Here is a 21,473-nt window from a genome sequence, read left to right as displayed (position 1 = left end):
GTGCCCTAATTTTGCCCACTAATCTCCTATGTGGAACCTTTTCAAATGCTTTCTGAAAGTCCAGGTACACTACATCCACTGGCTCTCACGTCCATTTTCCTAGTTACATCTTCAAAAAATTCCAGAAGATTAGTCAAGCATGATTTGCCCTTCGTAAATCCATGCTGACTCGGACCGATCCTGCTACTGCTATCCAAATGTGCGGCTATTTCATCTTTTATAATTGACTCCAGCATCTTCCCCACCACCGATGTCGGGCTAACTGGTCTATAATTCCCTGTTTTCTCTCTCCCGCCTTTCTTAAAAAGTGGGATAACATTAGCTACCCTCCAATCCACAGGAACTGATCCTGAGTCTATAGAACATTGGAAAATTATCACCAATGCATCCACGGTTTCTAGAGCCACTTCCTTAAGTACCCTGGGATGCTGACCACCAGGCCCTGGGGATTTATCAGCCTTCAGTCCCATCAGTCTATCAAAAACCATTTCCTGCCTAATGTGGATTTCCTTCAGTTCCTCCATCACCCCAGATCCTCTGGCCACTACTATATCAGAAAGATTGTTTGTGTCCTCCTTAGTGAAGACAGATCCAAAGTACCTGTTCAACTCATCTGCCATTTCCTTGTTCCCCATAATTAGTTCACCTTTTTCGGTCTTCAAGGTTCCAACTTTGGTCTTAACTAATTTTTTCCTCTTCACATACCTAAAGAAGCTTTTACTATCCTCCTTTATATTCTTGGCTAGATTACCTTCGTACCTCATCTTTTCTCCCCGTATTTTTTTTAAAATTATCTTCTGTTGTTCTTTAAACATTACCCAATCCTCTTGCTTCCCGCTCATCTTTGCTACGTTGTACTTCTTCGTTTTAATTTTTATACTGTCTCTGACATCCCTTGTCAGCCATAGTCACCTCTTACTCCCCTTGGAATCGTTCTTCCTCCTAGGAATGAACTGATCCAGCACCTTCTGTATTATTCATAGAAATACCTGCCATTTTTGTTCCACTGTCATCCCTGCTAGTGTATCTTTCTTGTCAACTTTGGCCAGCTCCTCCCTTATGGCCCCATAGACCCCTTTATTCAAATGTAACACTGACACCTCCGATCTACCCTTCTCCCTCTCCAGTTGTAGATTAAACCTGACCATGTTGTGACAATACCTCCTAATGGCACATTAACCTCGAGATCCTTTATCAAATCCAGTTCATTACAGAACACTAAATCTAGAATTGCTTTCTCCCTGGTAGGCTCAGGTCGACCAGTGATCCCAGCACACTGACACTATCCTACACCTAGTAGGGACAATTTACAATTTTACCAAAGCCAACCACCGTTTCACTCTGCCTTGTCAAGCCTGTCCCAATACATCACTGCAAGTATTCTTGTACCTTGCTAATTCACCCATCCTCTTTCTCTGCACTTCTTCACTGCTGCCCATTTTAATATTTATGAATTTAATGTGCCTTCCCCACAATGAACAGTGCATTAGTTTGGTGAACAAGCCTGTTTAAGGAGGAGAGAACCATAACAACAGGGAGAGAACTGATTAAGAGGAGGAAGACATGGACAGTAGATGCCTTCCAATAACTTTGATGTTGGGCAGTCGGAGATTTCCCACCCACTTACTAATACAATTAAATATGCCACTCTTAGTCTTGACTTGATTTGAACAGCGATTGAAGTATGGTTTAGTTTAGTTTAGTTTAGAGATATAGGGAAGAAACAGGACTTTCGGCCCACCGAATCCACACTGACCAGTAATCCCCACACACTAAAGCTATCCTACATACACTAGAGCCGATGCACTAAGAGCTTCACCAAATAGAAACCCATGTACCTGAATTCTTTGAAGCGAATCCTGTGCACTTGATTTTACTGCTTTTGGCCACTGGAACACAAGGGGGAGCTGGCATGAGAATGTTTATGTACTTTATGTCAAAGTGTGTACATTGTCAAGTAGCCAAACATACATTTCACAGATTGTTCATACTTAGCCAGTTATTGCTCAGTGCATAAAAATCAATGTTAAAATGTCAGTGAGAGGGGTGACGAAAGTGGCGGCATTCTTGTGCAGTTGAACACATTAATCACAACCACATCTGATCTCAAGAGTCAAGAGTGTTTAATTGTCCTACACACCGAATAATGAAATACTTACCACAGCTTTAGAGGCACATTAATGCAACAAAAAACAAATAAACATGCTAAATGTAACTCCACTTTTTAAAAAGGGAGGGAGAGAGAAAACAGGGAATTACAGACCAGTTAGTCTAACATGGAAAATGGTGAAATCATTGGACAAAGTCAGCATGGATTTATGAAAGGTAAATCATGTCTGACGAATCTTATAGAATTTTTTTCGAGGACGTAACTAGTAGAGTGGATAAGGGAGAACCAGTCTTATACATATATACTTATATCTGGACTTTCAGAAGGCTTTCGACAAGGTCCCACATAAGAGATTAGTATACAAACTTAAAGCACACAGTATTGATGTGGATAGAGAACTGGCTGGCAGACAGGAAGCAAAGAGTAGGAGTAAACGGGTCCTTTTCAGAATAGCAGGCAATGACTAGTGGGGTACCGCAAGGCTCAGTGCTGGGACCCCAGCTATTTACAATATATATTAATGATTTGGATGAGGGAATTGAATGTAACATCTCCAAGTTTGCAGATGACACGAAGCTGGGAGGCAGTGTTAGCTCTGAGGAGAATGCTAGGAGGCTGCAAGGTGACTTGGATAAGCTGGGTGAGTGGGCAAATGCATGGCAGATGCAGTATAATGTGGCTAAATGTGAGTTTATCCACTTTGGTGGCAAAAACAGGAAAGTAGACTATTATCTGAACGGTGGCCAATTAGGAAAAGGGGAGATGCAATGAGACCTGGGTGTCATGGTACACCAGTCATTGAAAGTAGGCATGCAGGTGCAGCAGGCAGTGAAGAAAGTGAATGGTATGTTAGCATTCGTAGCAAAAGGATTTGAGTATAGGAGCAGGGAGGTTCTACTGCAGTTGTACAGGGTCTTGGTGAGACCACACCTGGAGTATTGCGTACAGTTTTCGTCTCCTAATCTGAGGAAATACATTCTTGCCATAGAGGGAGTACAGAGAAGGTTCACCAGACTGATTCCTGGGATGTCAGGACTTTCATATGAAGAAAGACTGGATAGACTTGGCTTGTACTCGCTAGAATTTAGAAGATTGAGAGGGGATCTTATAGAAACTTACAAAATTCTTAAGCGGTTGGACAGGCTAGATGCAGGAAGATTGTTCCCGATGTTGGGGAAGTCCAGAAAAAGGGGTCACAGTTTAAGGATAAGGGGGAAATCTTTTAGAACCGAGATGAGAAAAACATTTCTTTTCACACAGAGAGTGGTGAATCTCTGGAATTCTCTGCCACTGAAGGTAGTTGAGGCCAGTTCATTGGTTATATTTAAGAGGGAGTTAGATGTGGGGCTTGTGGCTAAAGGGATCAGGGGGTATGGAGAGAAGGCAGGTACAGGATACAGAGTTGGATGATCAGCCATGATCATATTGAATGGTGGTGCAGGCTCGAACGGCCGTGTGGCCTACTCCTGCACCTATTTTCTATGTTTCTATGTTTCTAAACACATTTTTTTTGTGTAATATTTGATAACCAGATCATTATAGTGCAAGCCAAAGTATGTAGTGCAACCTATTGAAAACCATAGATGTATGACCTAATGTGTAATGTACCATGTAAGGCATAATTGTAAGACAAAATATATTTCTTCCCTTATACAATAGAACTGCTTTGTGCAACTGAGCCAGCAGACCACAGGGATGTTTATTTAAGGAAAACCTCACTTCATTAGAAGTCACAGGATTATAACAATCCTTGTATTTATTTGTGTAGGAAGGAAGTGCAGATGCTGGTTTACATCAGAGATAGACACAAAATGCTGGGTGACTCTCAGCGCGTCAGGCAGCATCTCTGAGGAAACGGAATGGATGATATTTTGGGTCGAGACCCTTTTTCAGACCGAGAGTCAGGGGAGAGGGAAACTATAGGTATGAAAAGGTACAAAGAACAAATGAAGGAAAGATATGAAAAAAAACCAAAGCTTTTTCTCCAGAGATGCTGCCTGACCCGCTGAATCACTCCAGCAATTGGTATCTATCTTCGGTGTAAGCATCGGTTTAGTGCCTAGCATCTGCAGTTCCAACTACACACTATAAAAAACCATAGCAGTTGCAGGTGAGGTAGGGTTGTGGTTTGGGTTATGAGTGGTGGGGTCAATACCCATGAAGGACAAAGCAATGTGCGCCACTTTCTGCAGCCTCCTTCATTCTTGGAGTCCGAGTTAGCAAACAGACAGTGATGAAACCAGTCAGTATGCTCTCTACTATACCTCTGTAGAAGTTTGATAGATTTGGTCATGTATTGAATCGCCTAAAATTGCTGAGGTAGTAGAGGCTCTACCTACTTGAAATCAACAACCAGCTGCTTGATCTTGCAAACATCATGACCAGGATTGTTGTTCTGGCACCATTCAATCATGTTATTGATCTTCCCCTGTAACTCCAACTCAATGCTAACAGTTATTCAAACAGCAGCAGTGGCATTGCCAGCAAAGTTAAAGTTGGAGTTGTAACTGTGTTTGGCTACCCAGTCATGTGTAAAGAAGGAGTTGAACGGGGAACTGAACACACAGCCTTGAGGTGCCCCAGTGCTGATGGTCAGCGAGGAGGACGTGTTATTGCCTGCTCATACTGTTGAGGTCTGCTGATGAGGAAATTAACAATGCAATTGCATAGGGTTGAGCAGAGAAGCAGTGTGCTGAGTTTGATGGTAAATCTAGAGGGGGTAATGGTGTTGAACTCCAAGCTTTAGTCATTGAATAACACCCTGACATATGTGTTCTGGTTGTCCAAGTGGTCCAATGCAGAGTGGAGAGCCAGAGAGATCACATCCACTGTTCATCTGTTGTGGCGATAAGTGAAATCAAGTAGATCCAGATCTTTACCAAGGCATCATAGCCAACCTGAAAGTCTTGCAGAATGCATGTGAAGCGTGAATCTTCATGCATGGTATCCTGCTGTAACTAGAGCTCATTAAGCAACATTCTCACTGATGATTGTGGTCATGGCTTTGAATAAAAAGATGTGCAAAAGGTCAGAATCGTCTTGGGAAAAGGCACCATTTATTTTTATTCCAAACTGGACAATGTGATGATCATAGACAAGATCTGAGTAATCAAATCAAATCAAACGTCACTTTCATTCCCACATGCCTCTACCCACCACCTCTTCACCAACGGGCGGTGACGGGCCTGCGTTTTCCTTGCGTTCTCCCTATGACCACATGGGTTTTCTCTGGGTGCTCCGGTATCCTCACACATTCCAAAGAAGTACAGGTTTATAGGTTAATTGGCTTCTGTCAATTGCCTCTAGTGTTTAGGATATAACTACTGTACGGGTGATCGCTGGTCGGCCAGACTCGGTGGGCGAAAGGGCCTGTTTTCACCCTGAATCTCTAAAGTAAACTAACCCATAAAAAGACCTCACTAACAAAATGCAGTAGACCCTCTCCCATCATTGTAATGGAGTAGAACCCATTGTTGGCTTCTGCAGCAGACTTGCAAACAAATGTACTTAAGTAAGACTATTTCCTTCCTTGTTTTCCATTGATTTTCCAGGTTATTTTTACATATTTATCTGAGGTCTGTTGTAACAGTAGTCTCAAACTTGCAATGAATGTTGATTGCCATCACTATTCCATGCCAAGTGCCATTCATGCACAGCTGCACTGTGTATAATTCAAAACCACATTATGCTTCATGCACCATAGAAAATCACAGCCACCAGTTTTGCAACTCAGTTCATCTCATAGAATATATCACGTGCTAATGCTTTAAATCCAATTGCTTCCTTTCGTGTGTGCGAATATTTTGTGGGTTCCAACTAACTCAAAAAAAGACACAAAGTGCTGGAATAACTCAGCGGGTCAGGCAGCATCTCTGGTGCTGCCTGACCCACTGAGTTATTCCAGCACTTTGTGTCTTTTTTTGTAAACCAGCATCTGCAGTTCCTTGCATTTACAACTAACTTAACTTTGAGAGCCATATTTCACATTATACCATCAGATATAAACCAGTTATCGCTTCAAATTACTGCGCATTAGTTTTGCCATACTGCGATTAGTTTTGCCATATGCACCCGGGTACAATGAAATTTCTAGTTCACATGAAGCTCACAGAGTAAATAGTAATGATAAATACAACACTATGTACAGTAATGATAAATACAATAATAAATACAATGACCAGTGTAAAATGATAGAATGGTGCATGATTGCAATGCATTGATGCTGCAGCCAACAAGGTACATCAAGCCTTTACTAAGGAGACATGATATTTGGCATGTCTTCCATGATTCTTACACATTTCTACAGATGCCCCATGGAAAGCATACTGTTGCGTTGCATCACAGCTTGGCTTGGGAATAGCTCTGCCCAAGAATGCAAGGAATTGCAGAGTTGTGGATGTAGCCGGGTCCATCATGCAGGCTAGATGTCTCACCATTGACTACATTGACTACACTGTCTCGGGAAAGCAGCCAAAATAATCAAAGTTTGGAGATAGACACAAAATGCTGGAGCAACTCTGCAGGTCAGGCAGCATCTCTGGAGAAAAGGAACTAGTGATGTTTCGGGTCGGAACCCTTCTTAAGGCTCAGTCTGGTCTGACTCAGTCTGAAGATAGGTTCCGGCCTGAAACGTCATCTGTTCCTTTTCTCCAGATATGCTGCTTGACCCATTGAGTTGCTCAAGCATTTTGGGTCTAACCCAGCATCAGCAGTTCCTTCCTACACATAATCAAAGTCTAATCCCACCTCGGCCATTAATTCTTCTCCCTGCCCCCATCTGGCAGAAGGTAAAGAAGAATGAAAGTGTGCACTGCCAGACTCAGGAACAGCTTCTTTGCCTCCCTTATCAGGTTTCTGAATGATCCTTCCATAAGCGAGGGTACTGTTCGATTCACCTCTAGCCCTTTGAGGACATAGAATTCTGTCTAAGGAATTGATTGGGTACAGTGCGGTACAATGCTGAGAACTATTTTCTGCCTTCTGTATTTTCACCTTTGGTCCATCTATAATACTTGAGTTTGAATTGATTGTATTTATGTATGGTATAACTGATCTATTTGGATAGCATTCAAACAAAAGCTTTTCACTGTACCTCAATGTGGCGACAGTAAACCTAACCTAACCTAGTATTAAAGAATATTTAAGTACAATAACGGAAGAACAAAAATGAGGTAGACTAGAGAGTAAGAGTATGTTGCACACCTCTGGGAATGAGATATGAAAGACGAAAGAAGAGTCAGGTATCTTCTCCCAGAAGTAGAAGAGAGAAAATGGAATGGCCAGGGTGATTGTCATCTTTAACAATACTTCCAGATGTCCTAATGCGTCACACTATGAAAATGAACTGGGTGGAAGGAAGTAATGAGCCTGTGGTTGACTGGGCTGTATTCACCATTCTCTGCAGGTTCAGACAGTCAAGAGCATGGCATTTGCCATAACAGGCTTTCAACACTTTCTGTTGCTTTATTGAAACTCGAGAGAATCTTCATGGAGATGCCAAATATTCTCAGTAAATGTCACCTATTCATTTTCTTCAGAGAGGCTGCCTGGCCTGTTAAGTTACTGCAGTATTTTGTGTCTCTCTTGTATAAACCAGCATCTGCAGTTCCTTGTTATTACATTAAAGTAAAAAGGCTGATGTGCTTTCTTATTCTCCAAATTGGTGTGAAGGGACTGGGTTACATTGCTGGTGCTGCCTTATGGGACTGTTCCACTTGCCGATTTTTTAGGCAACTGCCGGCGACTGTCATACAGGTCATGCAGGTCGCCGAAAAAACGGCGATGACCTTCGTCATTCTGGCGACAACGTAGGACAGCACCTACGTAACGAGAAGTCAAGCTATGCTCATTGGCGTCAAACCCACTGTCGCCAAAACATTATCAACATGTTGAAAATTTAGCGGTGACCAGAAAGACGCTACGCCTTTTTGCGCGACTGAGGAGACTACTCCAGGCGACCACCGGCGAACATGTGGTGACAAACTAGTCACCTGCAGTTGCCTAAAAAATCGCCAAGGTGGGACAGGTCCATAAGTTGCAGATGGAGGCCCCAAAGTCATGGTCCATAATTTAGAGATGAGTTTATGAGTATTATGGAGTCAAACACTGAGCTTTAGTCAATTAATGGTATCCTGACATAGATGTTTTTATTGTTGTAGGAAGGAACTGCAGATGCTGGTTTAAACTAAAAATAGACAGAAAATGCTGGAGTAACTCAGCGGGACAGGCAGCATCCCTGGATGGAAGGAATGGGTGACGTTTCGGGTTGAGACCCTTCTTCAGACTGAGTCAGGGGAGAGGGAATTACAGAGATTGTGAAGTGTCAGGAGTGAAAATGAGAGAAAGGAGATGGAGAGCAAGGAAAATGTGGAATAGATTATTGTTAGTTTGGAGAAGGTAACAACTAGGAAAATATACCTAACTTATGTGTTTTTATTGTCAAGATGATCCAGAGCTGAATATAGTGCAGGAGAGATAGGGTTCTCTGTAGATCTATTTTTTTTTCTGTACTCAAATTGCAATGGATTTAGATTATCTGCAAGAGTGGTGCAGATGTGGCCATTAACAATCTTTTAGAGGATTTCATTCTGGTTGATGTTAGAACTATTGGACAATAGTCATTGGGTCAGCTCACTTTATTTTTCTGATGGCCGGAATGATGGAGGTTTCCTTACATCGGAGAATGTAAGTGATATTGTTGAACATGAGTTTTAACCTGTGATCACATAGACATAGTGTCCCAAAACCAGACCCTCAACAATTAACAGGAGATTGGAGATATATTCACACTTGATTCTTGCATTTTAGATATGTGAGATAGTTAACAAAATTAGATTATGAGTGTAATCCATGCAATGGCTTTCTGAACACTCGAGTTTAGAACGTTTCATTTTTTTAAATTACTTTAAATTCTTGAAAATTTCATTGGGGCAAAGCAGAGATTGATCAAATATATTAATTTTAGTTGTTAAGAATCAACATTAATGACAAGGAGAAAAGCAATAGTAAGCAATTTCTGGATCTATGGAAAAATGGACAATAATGGACAATAATGGATGTCAGATTAAAAGTTGCTGCAGATAGAATTTTAAATTTGAACCTTATAGTTGCGGTCAGATGGGACGTACAGTATTTCTTTAAAATGCAAATAAATCCAACTGAATCAAAGCACCATTTTACATGCGCATTATTAGTACACTTTTTATAATGCCTTAAAGGAAATGCTTTGGAAGGTCTCTCATCTTGTGTTTTAATATGCCTGAGTGCTTGCTTTTTGCTTTCATGTGAAAACAAACCGTTTAAGCTGGTTCAGTGATGATTTGCTTTAAAATGGAGATTATAGATCTAAATACTACCTTTTTGAAAATCAGGCTTACAATACTCCTGTAAAAATAAAAGCAGGCAGTGGCCTTAATGCATGTCAGTTAAATGTGTTGCAAGATATGGACGAAGTCTGCTTTTATATGTGTGTGGTGTGTATTATGGGGAGAAGAGCAAATTACAGAGATATGCATATGTTTATTTGGACACCCATATCCAGGCACTGAACCTATTGTGTGAGACCACGAGTACGTTGTATAAGGGACTGCAGATGCTGGTCTAAACTGAAGATACTCAAAAAGCTGGAATAACTCAGCGGAACAGGCAGCATCTCTGGAGAGAAGGAATGGGTGATGTTTCGGGTCGAGATCCTTCTTCTGAAGTAGGGTCTCGACCCGAAATATCACCCATTCCTTCTCTCCAGAGATGCTGCCCAGCCCGCTGAGTTACTCTAGCTATTTGTGTCTTAACAGGTATTAATGACTGAAGATAGACACAAAATACTGGAGTGGCTCAGTGGGACAGACAGCATCTCTGGAGGGAAGGAATGGGTATTAATGACCATTCGATTGACCACCACTTAATCCACTACTATGTCCATCAATCTAGCCCAAAAACAATGGTGGCAACAATGCTGCTGCCTAAAGAAAATCACTGTCACAGGCTTCAAGATCCACAGAGAAAACCCTTGCATCAACAGCACATAGACAAGATGATAGCTTGCAAGCAGCAGGAATTGTGGTGTTCTCAGTGACTATACTGCTCTGTAATCCATCATAATTAGTTCCTGCGAAAAAACTCCAGGCTTCTCTACCATAAAACATCAGTCCAGGTTTGATGATGCTTTTGGATGAGCTATGGATTGCATGCACAGATGGGAATAGTTTATTTTGCATCATGCTCAACACCGATATTGTGGGCCAAAGAGCATATTCTCTAGCTCAATTTTTCTAATGCTAATAATATGCTTTTCCAAGAAAATAGGCTATTTCAAACAAAATAAACTGAAATGTCACCTATTCCTTTTCACCTGAGATGAGTTACTCCAGCTTTTTCAGCGCCTATCTTCAGTGTAAACCTGCATCAGCAGTTCCTTCCTACACAAACTAGTTTAAAAATTCTCCTGCAGTTTGACTTTACACCTCTATTTGTTGGTCTTGCTTGTTTATGCTTTCAAGATGCCTTACTTAGTGGATTTGAGTTTATTACCTTTTGCTGTTTATAATCAGTAAAGGAAGGCTACTTAGATCCTTGCAGTGCTGGGACCAGAGAATTCCTGTAGCATTGAAGGGCTTCTTAATTACTGAGATGAGCTGTCAAACTGCTGCATATTTAAAGAAGAGAACAAGCAATAAAGCTGGTTAGATACCTCCAGGACTCCACTTCAATTTACATGAATACACTGAGCTTGAAAATATGACAGAAATGTTGACTTGATAGCCAACTTTGCATAATCTTTCATTAAGACGATTGTAGTCATAATATGCAAATTAAAAACATGATTGTCTCATTACACTGACTACGATGACTAAAGATTATGCATATAATATTTTTAGGATCAGAATGTCTTGGTTTCCTTAACTGAAATGAGTGCTATCCATCGGGTGGGAGATTGCAACCTTCACGTGGTCCACCTTGTTTCGACGAATACAATCAACCTGGCGTGCACAATCAAATAAGATTAAAAGAACGTTGTCCTACAACTTTAGGCTGTGCACGCCATACGCAAGATGAAGAAGAAGTGCCATCCATGGAACCTGAATTCTGACAAAGAACTGTGAGTGATGTGGTGTTGGAGGGAATTGTTTGTCCTCCTGATTCATCCAGAATACTAGAATTAACTTTTCTTTTGGTGACCACTTCTGAGATTTCAATTTCAAATTCAATTCAACTTTAATGTCATTGCACAAATACAAGTATGGGTACAACGAAATGCAGTTTAGCATCAGTCCGTAGTACTAGTGCAATATAGAAATAAAAATACAGAATAATCAAACAATGTGGACGGATCTATCGGCGGGACTCCGAGTTCAGCAATGTGATGGTATTATTGTAGAAGCTGTTCCTCATCCTACTAGTATGAGACCTGAGGCTCCTGTACTGCCTCCCTGATGGGAGGAGGGCAAACAGTCCATGGTTGGGGTCTTTACTGATCTTCCCAGCCCGCCTCAGACACCGTTTTCGGTGTAGAGCATCCATGGCAGGGAGTGGGGCACCGATGATGTACTGCGCAGTTTTCACCACCCGTTGTAGTGCCTTCCTGTCCGCTACAGTGCAATTGCTGTACCATACCATGAAGCAGATGATCAGGATGCTTTCGATGGTACAACGGTAAAGGTTGGTCAGGATCTGGGGGGACAGGTGAGCTTTCTTGAGCCTCCTCAGGAAGTAAAGGCGTTGCTGCGCCTTTTTGATCAGCTTGGAGGTGTTGAGGGACCAGGACAAGTCCTCCAAGATGTGTACCCCGAGGAATTTGTAGTTGGAGACGCGGTCCACCTCAGTCCCATTTATATGGATGGGGGTATGTCTGCCCCCTCTGATCTTCCTGAAGTCGACAATAATTTCCTTCGTCTTCTTGGAGTTGAGGACAAGGTTATTGTTGGCACACCAGGTTGTCAGGTGCTGGATCTCATCCCTGTAGGCTGACTCGTCGTTGTCACTGATCAGTCCTACCACCGTGGTGTCGTCGGCAAATTTAATGATGGCGTTGGATCCATTCTTAGGGATGCAGTCATGGGTGAAGAGGGAGTAGAGGAGAGGGCTGAGCACAGCCCTGTGGCACGCCGGTGTTCAGTGTTATAGTGGAGGAGGTGAGGTTGTTGACCCTAACAGACTGTGGTCTGTTGGTGAGGAAATCCAGTGTCCATTGCAGAGGGAGGTGGAGATGCCAAGTCCGCTGAGTTTGGTGATCAAGCTGGCGGGAATGACGGTGTTAAAGGCGGAGCTGAAATCAATGAACAGCAACCTGATGTAGGAGTTGTTGTTGTCCAGGTGGGTCAGGGCAGAGTGTAGGGCCGCAGATATGGCGTCCTCTGTAGAACTGTTGGTCCGGTAGGCAAACTGATGGGGGTCCAGTGTGGGGGGGAGGCTGGCTTTGAGGTGAGCCAAGATCAGCCGCTCAAAGCACTTTGCAATGACAGGGGTGAGTGCCACTGGGCGGAATTTCGATCCTCTGTGTAACTACTGTTGCATAATTGAATTGACAATAAAGTTTACTTTGACTTTGACTTTGAAATCGTTGAGACTCCCTGTAGCTGATTGTTTGGGCACTGGCACGATGGTTGATGTCTTGAGGCAAGTGGGGACAACACCCTGGGCCAGTGACAGATTGAAAATGTCAGTGAAGACTAGGGATAGTTGTCCAGCACATGCCCTGAGCACCCGCCCAGGGATGCCATCGGGGCCGGCAGCTTTGTGCTCATTCACCTTGCTCAGTGCATCTTGTACAGCAGAGGTGGAGAGACTGAGGGGTTGTTCATTCGGGGGTGGGGCAACTTTGATGGCTGGAGTTTTGTTGTCCCGGTCTAAGCGAGCATAGAAGTGGTTTAGCTCGTCAGGCAGGGTGGCGTTGTCTGGGGGGGGTGTTAACTTTCTGGTAATCGGCAATGGATTTGATTCCTTGCCACATGCACCTGGGGTCAGAGTTGTTTTGGAAATGCTTTTCAATCCGCCGTTTGTGATTGAGTTTAGCATTGCTAATTCCCATTTTCAAATTGGCCCTGGATGAGCTGTATCCCTCAGCGTTGCCAGATCTGAAAGTGGCATCGCGAGCCTTCAGCAGGAGTCTGACCTCCCTGCTCATCCACGGCTTCTGGTTAGGGAAGGTCTTTATCTCTTTGTGGGTAGTGACGTTATCAGTGCAGAATTTTATATAGTCCAAAACTGTTGAGGTGTATGAGTTGATGTCCACTTGGGAGTTGAAGGTGGACTGGGTAGCAAACAGACTCCAGTCTGTCTGCTGAAACTGCTCCTGTAAAACAGAGACAGCCCCCTCAGGCCAAACCTTCACTGTCCTCATGGTAGGTTTCACACGTCTGATCAGAGGTGTGTATTTGGGGAGCAGGAACAGAGAGAGGTGGTCAGACTGGCCAAGGTGGGGGAGGGGGAGGGCTTTGTAGGCTCCAGTAATGTTGGTATATACTAAGTCCAGAATATGATCCATATACTAAGTCCAGATCACAGTGTTTGATAGAAAACCTCAGAAGACCTAAGTACTTGCTTAGATTTCTGGTGCGCAACTTGGCCAAATTTTCCTTCCATATGCAAGGAAACAAACGGTTGTTTCCAGGCACTTCATGAAACAAAAGTTGTCGGGTTTAAATGTCTGTAGAATAGATTGAAGAAGACCAATGTCCACTTTGGTACTTAGTGGATCTTTGGTCATACTTTTTGGATCTTATTTATATAGCACATTTTTGAAGTCAACTTGCATGACCCCAAATCAATAATTTTTACAAATGCTAAAAGTGTCTTGCCCCAAAACAACGACAGTATGCACTCCAAGCGGGATTCGAACCGGCTACCTTCGGTGTCCAGCCGAACACTTAGCCCATTGTGTCATCTGTCGCCCCCTGTCGCCCCTTTTTAATGAAAATTAAAACTTTGGGTACATGTCCAGTTGAGTAATTCCTCAATTCATTCTATTGAAGGAAATGCTCGGTAAAATGCCTTATTGATGTTCGGTTTTCCTCTACTCACCCTCCGTCTATCTCTGGCCGTGCAATGCAATAAGAACACAAGAAACAGGAGGAGGAGGAATAATCACGTGCTTCCTCAAACTTGTATTTTTTATCTGCCCAATATTGTTGGAAACCACCTGGATAGATTTTCAGAAGGCATTTCACAAAGTCTTACATAAAAAGGTGTTTTACGGAAATGAGACGCATGCTGGATTGGCAGTAAAAATTTAACAAAAAGAATCTAAGGACAGGAAAAAAAAGTCATATTACATGGTTGACACATAAAGCTGGAATAACTCAACGGGTCAGACAGTATCTCTGGAAAAAAAGGGATAGGTGACTTTTCAGTCTGAAGAAGGGTCTCGACCTGAAACATCATATTCATTTCTCCAGAGATGCTGTTTGACCCGCTGAGTTACTCCAGCTTTTTGAGTCTATGTTCGGTTTAAACCAACAACTGCTGTTCCTTGCTACACATCCTTCATATTACATGATTGTTCTGACAGGGTGATAGAATGTACTAGTGTTACTCTGGGGTCAGTGCTTGTAGCGTTTGGTGCTTTTGGGATATATATTAGTAGCTTGAATGTGGATATGTGGGGTGAAATTTCAAAAATGTGCCAGCATTACCAAGCTTGGAGGTGTGGCAGGCATCACGCTGATAGTAAATAGACTACCATAAGATACATATAAGCTGGCAGAATGCCCAGACAAGTGACAGATGAAATTTAGTGCAGACAAGTGTGAAGAGATACAAATTGGTGAAAAAAATGAGACGAGTCAATGCTTACTAAATGGCACAATTCTCAAAGGTGCATATAAACACAGCTACTTTGCTGCACATTTGCATAAATATTTGACAATGACAGGGCACTTTGAGAGAGCAATAAGTGAAGCATTTACAATTTTGGTTAGAGGGATAAAATAGAGAAGCTGCGAGGGGTTATGTTAAACCTTTATAATACACTGATTAGTCCATAACTTTAGTATTGCATCCATTCTTGTTGGGAGGATATAAAAGGTCCAGGAGATGTGCAGAAAAAAAATTGCTAAATAGTTTCAGGGATATGTGATTTTATCCTCCAGCCCACAGAAGACTTAGACTTTAGAGATACAGAGTGGAAACAGGCCCTTCAGCCCACCAAGTCCATGCGGACAAGAGATCACACCGTATACTCTCACTATTCTACACACTAGGGAAAATTTACTATATTACTGAAGCTAATTAACTTTTATGTCTTTGGAGTGTGGGAGGGAACTGGAGCACCCAGTAAAAACTCACAAGGTCACAGGTAGAACGTACAAACTCCGTACAGACAGCATCCATAGTCAGGATTGAACCCAGTTCCTGGCGCTGTAAGACAGCAACTCTACTGCCGTGCCACTGTGCCACCCTTTTTTATTAATGCAAGCGCAGTCCCCCACTGCCACAAATTTTGCAGTTGAGTATCTTGCAGGCGTCAGCGCACTCGAACTGCAATGGGATAACCTCGTCCTGGGAGATCTGCCATTTTGACCACTGTCTCTCTCCTACTAATTAAGATTCTGGGGTGAGAGAAAATTTGAGATCAATATCCTGATGGATGTAGATAGGGTAACTAGAAAGAAGGTGTTCCCATTGTTTAAAGACCACAATACAAAACCCTTCAAAGTGATGGGGATAGATTGATTTGATTAAAAGATACAGCATGGAAGCAGGACTCACTGAGTCCATGCCAACCACAGATCTTCCATTCACTCTAGTGCTATGATATCCCATTTCACATCCACTCCCTCGACACCTGGGGCAATTTACAGAAGCTAATTAACCTACAAACCTGCAGGTCTTTGGCATGTGGGTGAAAACTGGACCTTCCGGAGAAAACCCACGAGGTCAGAGGGGGAACACACAAATTCCACACAGACAAGATCAGGACCAAATGGTTTTCTGGTGCTGTGAGACTACAGCTCTACCAATTGCAATAATGTGATGCCCTGAATGTGAGGAAAATCATTTATTTAGAAAAAATCTGAACATTTCCATCTGTTAAAATGCTGAAAGCATGGGCAATCATGACTTTCAAAAGGGAATTGTAGAGGCATTGAAGGGAATATCATTTTCAATATGTAGGGAATATCATTTTCAATAAGTAGAGCAGTAGTAGCGAGAGTACTTGTACCATGTACAATTCTGGTCGCCATATTACAGGAAACCGATTGAAATAAATTTAATTTCTCATTTAAAGATACTTAACATTACACAGTATACAATTCCAGCATAATCTCTCCACTCTTATGTTGTCTAATAAAGGAAACCATCCCAAGTCCTCGGTCTGAAGAATGGTCTCTACCCAAAACGTCACTCATTCCTTCTCTCCAGAGATGCTGCCTGTTCTGCTGAGTTAATCCAGCATTTTGTGTCTATCTTTGGTTTAAACCAGCATCTGCAGTTCCTTCCTACACAAACCACCCCAAGTGTCCTTTTCAGTCTAGTTATTGACCTGTTCTGTTACCCTGAAGGATCTTCTGTTCCACCACATCACTCGGTCCTCCCTTGTGGCCAAATCCATGTCCTTGCACTTCTCTGGAATAGATTCCACTTCTCAATATTGCACCAAACTGACTTTTCTATATCTTCCTGCATTCTAAATCCTGCCTCTACACTGTCAACCACATGGACAACTATTGTTACACCTGCAACAATCTTTCTTATTCTCCCACCACTTAAGTCCATATTACAAAAAGCAAGGGATGCATTTTGAGCACTATCGACTACTCTGATAATTCATATCCATCACAACAGCACTCGTCAACCTTAACATTTGATTTCTGCCACAGTCCATTTTGGATCCAATTTGCCATTATCTCACAAATTCCAGGAACTTTCACTTTCATTTGATCAGAGTGGGTATTTGTCAACATCCACTCTCACAGGCAGCCTGTGCACACAAAGCAATTGGGTGATTCATTGACGGAGTCCCACCAAGTTTCCCAGCACGCCAACATGCAACAACAGGGAAGGCTGGAATTTGCACCAGCTTCCCAGCGCCTAGTTTTTTGATGCAGCCAGCAGGGAAGGGCAGGAGTTCACGCCAGGTACCGCATTCAGCAGCGCAGCCAACAACACATCCTATCTGTGTTTTAGGTTATAAAGGCTCCTTTTGGTGCTGAATCCAGTAGTGTTCTGCAAGGTACTAGATTCCAGGACTTCACCCAATTGGTCCCTTACAGGTGCTGAGCTACACAAATATCCATCTTGCGCTACTGCTGTGGAAAGTATGACGCCTAAATTGGAGCTGTCAATTGGGAATGAAAGGATCCACAATTACATAGTTTTAATGATTCATTAGTGTCGATAACCCTTGATATATCGGGCCTTTATTGCCGATTGTCCACTTTAACCAAGTAAGTAAAGGGGGGGAGGGGGGGGGGGCTGGTAAATATGTACAGTATTGGACAAACAGCCAATAAACATACACTAAACCACACACTATAAAGAGGAAAGGACACAAAATCCATAATATTTTAAACATTGTAAATACATTTTTTTAAAGTTTACATTTAATTTACCTTTTGTAGATGAAATAGTCTGATAAGAATGGACGGCTCGGTTACAACTAATTTCAAGGGAGAGAGAACAAGAGGGGTTTTACTGTCATATGTACCGAAATGGAAGAATGACATTTTTACCCAGCAGGACAACAGATATGTAAACATAGTACCCTGTAACACCCAGAATAAACAACATAGGAGCCTATTTGGAGGTTGTAGTGTTTAATAACCTGATGATTGTAAGGAAGTAGCTGTTCCTGAACCATCACTTTATTGTTTTCAGGCTCCTTCTTCCCGGTGGCAGGAGTGAAATGAGAGTGTGTCAGTGGGGTGTGGATCTTTGATGATGCTGGCTGCCTTTTTGAGCTGGTGACTCCTGTAGATCCTTTCGATGGTGGGGAGGACAGTACCAATGATGGACCGGGCAGTGTTCACCACTTTTTTTCAATTTTCTTTGTTTTTGGGTGTCGAGTTGCTGAAGCAGGTTGTGATGCAATCAGACTATGTGCTCTCTACTGCACTTCTGTAGAAGATCAAGAGAGAATTCTTCGACGTACCGAATCTCATCACTCTTCGAAGGAAGTTGACGCATTGATGGACTTCCTTAATGAGTGCATCAATGTACTAGATCTAGGACAGATCTTTGGAGATGTGCACGCCCAGAAATTAGAAGTTTTTGAGTCTCCCCATCACCGTCCCATCGATGAAGGCGGGTTTGTGGATCCTCGTCCTTCCGCTATTTTGTCCGCTTTAACCGAAATCTCTCATAAGAGAAGGTAAACACAAAATGCTGGAGAAAGTCAGCGGGACAGGCAGCATCTCTGGAGAGAAGGAATGGGTGAAGTTTCGGGTTAAGACCCTTCTTCAGACTGATGATTAGAAATCCATAATAACGAGGGTAGACTGTAGTACCATTCTGTTTCATTTCTCTCATACTCTGCGTGATGAAATATAAGCATAAGCATAAGTCACTTGGCTTATGATTCTTAGTTGAGTTTTGGAGCCTGCATTAACCAAGGTAATTCTGTCTGATTCTATCCATTACTATCTGATTCAACAGTTCAAATAATGTGATGACAATGAAATCAACTTGCAGATCATCATTTTTTAATTATCTGGCAAATCTTTGCAAAATACGAATTTCCTCTAGTTCTATAAAGAACTCTTCTTTTCAGTCATAAAACACAAATTGTTCATTTGTTGCCATTTACATATTTACTTATCTTCCTGAAGATATTGTTCAATGAATGCATGTTTAATATTGCAGTTAATCTTACTGTGAAGAAAACGGTTAATATAGGAAGGAACTGCAGATACTGGTTTACACCGAAGAAAGACACAAAATGTTGGAGTAACTCTGCAGGGCCTGGAGCGTCTGAAGAAGGGTCTTGACCCAAAACATCACCCATTCCTTCTATCCAGAGATGCTACCTGTCCTGTTGAGTTACACCGGTATTTTGTGTCTATCTGCAGGTGAATTTAGGAAATTGAGTAAAAATAAAATAGATCTGCAGTGAACAGATTTGCATTGGTAATGAATGAGTTTTTGTACAAGGCATTATTAAACATGAAAGTTGTCTCAGTGGTAATATAGGCTTGACATATCTGAGGAATACAAAGCCATCAATCTATCATGGAATTGACCATGGCTTTGAAGTTTGAATGATCCCATAGCACAGAGAAATCCAGAGGTTGCTAACACTGACTCAATCCACCTTCCAGAGTGTACTGTTTGTATAATCTTGATAACCTGACAAAACATTCCTATAATTGTACAAAAATCCATTATATCTTTTGTATGAGATTAGCCAAATTTTTTAAATGACATACAAAGCTTAACAATTTTTCTGTCTCCAAAAATAAATGCATGGATTGTGATATCCTAAAGAAATTATTTCATAAGCAAAATAAATATTGCAATAAAAATGTTAACTATTAAGAATGTCTTTAGCTGCTGCTTTAATTTTATGTGCATTTTCCAAATTTTACTTTACATTCTGTATAATATTTGAAATGCTGTTTGAATATTGTGTATATTTACTTCCTTGTTTGCTGTCTATGTGACTATGTCTTGATATGATGTCTAACAACAATTAACATAGGGAAGGTTGACATCTACACAATAAATATCAGTGAACCTTTCTCAGCAGCTCTTGTGGCTTGTGGCACCATCACCTCTAGATCTAATCTTAAAATGTAAGAGCATAGAGTCATTGTCAAGGAAATAATCAAAATATTCTGTTTAGTGTAGTTGTATAAATGTGGGCTTGGCGCTAATGCAATAGGATAATTGTAAATGACCATAATTAATGCCTTAAATCATTTCTTTTTCTCTGTAGATAGTGACTGAAAATCAGTTTGAAAATGTTCTGACAACCTGTCAGTGAGATTCAATAAAGTGGATTCAAGATTAACCTTCCCATAGATTTGATAGTTCATTAGATTATATACAATATTATGTTCATATGTTTTTTTTCATTTGCAGACTGTGAAAATATTCCAGTGAAATTCCTCAGATGGGGAGATCCTGAGCCCATCGCTGCAGTTGTCTTTGCCTGCCTGGGTCTCCTGGCCACCATGTTTGTGATGTTCATATTTATGGTCTACCGTGACACCCCTGTGGTCAAGTCGTCCAGCCGGGAGCTCTGCTACATCATTCTAGTGGGAATCTTCCTTGGATACCTATGTACTTTCTCTCTCATTGCCAAGCCTCAAAAGATTTACTGCTATCTTCAGAGAATCGGCATTGGTCTGTCCCCTGCCATGAGCTACTCTGCTTTGGTGACCAAAACCAATAGAATTGCAAGAATCCTTGCCGGCAGCAAAAAGAAGATCTGCACCAAGAAACCAAGGTTCATGAGTGCTTGCGCCCAGCTGGTCATTGCCTCCGTGTTGATATGTATTCAGCTAGGGATAATTGTTTCTCTTTTCATCATGGAGCCACCGGAAGTAATTCACGATTTCCCAACTATCCGAGATGTTAAGCTGATATGTAACACCACCAACATAGCTGTCGTTGCTCCCCTTGGATACAATGGTCTTCTGATTTTAAGTTGCACCTTCTATGCTTTTAAAACTCGGAATGTCCCTGCCAATTTCAATGAAGCGAAGTACATTGCATTTACCATGTACACGACCTGCATCATCTGGCTCGCCTTTGTCCCAATCTACTTTGGAAGCAATTACAAGATCATTACCATGTGTTTATCTCTGTTAGTCTAAGTGCCACGGTGGCACTCGGGTGTATGTTTGTTCCGAAAGTGTACATCATACTGGCCAAACCTGAACGGAATGTACGCAGTGCCTTTACCACATCCACTGTGGTCCGCATGCACGTTGGAGATGGGAAGTCATCCTCTGCTGCAAGCCGTTCCAGCAGTTTGGTTAACCTTTGGAAAAGGAGAGGCTCATCGGGGGAAACTCTAAGGTAAGAGTAATAGTACTAACCAAATCATCAACTCTACTAAGGAGATATTACAAGAGACTTTTTGCTGCATGCTTCATCTTCAAAATTGGTTGGAAATAATACTTTTAATTTGTTTTGTTAGTTAGATGATATAGACCCTAAGGTTTTGTATTATTGAATGATGAGCATAGATCGAGTGGATGTGGAAAGGATGTTTCCACTGGCGGGAGAGTCTAGGTCCATTATAGCCTCAGAATTAAAGAGCGCTCTTTTAGAAAAGAGGTGTGGAGGAACTTTGTTTGTCAGAGGGTAGTTAATCTGTGGAACTCATTGCCACAGAGGGCTGTATAGGCCAAGTCAGTGGATGTTTTTAAGGCAGAGATAGACAAATTATTAATTAGAATGGGTGTCAAGGGTTATGGGGAGA

The 21,473-nt window shown here is 41.9% G+C and overlaps 1 protein-coding gene across 1 annotated transcript in view; it reads left to right on the top strand.

Annotated features, from left to right (window-relative positions):
* Positions 1-21,473, top strand: part of grm5b (glutamate receptor, metabotropic 5b) — a 473,006-nt gene that overhangs the window by 425,744 nt on the left and 25,789 nt on the right. The window contains 2 exon segments of the mRNA XM_055637258.1: positions 20,126-20,844; positions 20,847-21,067. Of these exon segments, the coding sequence (XP_055493233.1) occupies positions 20,126-20,844; positions 20,847-21,067 (940 nt within the window).

Source organism: Leucoraja erinacea, chromosome 6 (genome assembly GCF_028641065.1).
Source record: "Leucoraja erinacea ecotype New England chromosome 6, Leri_hhj_1, whole genome shotgun sequence".
Lineage (NCBI taxonomy): Eukaryota > Metazoa > Chordata > Chondrichthyes > Rajiformes > Rajidae > Leucoraja > Leucoraja erinaceus.
This window is presented reverse-complemented; position numbering and strand designations above follow the sequence as displayed.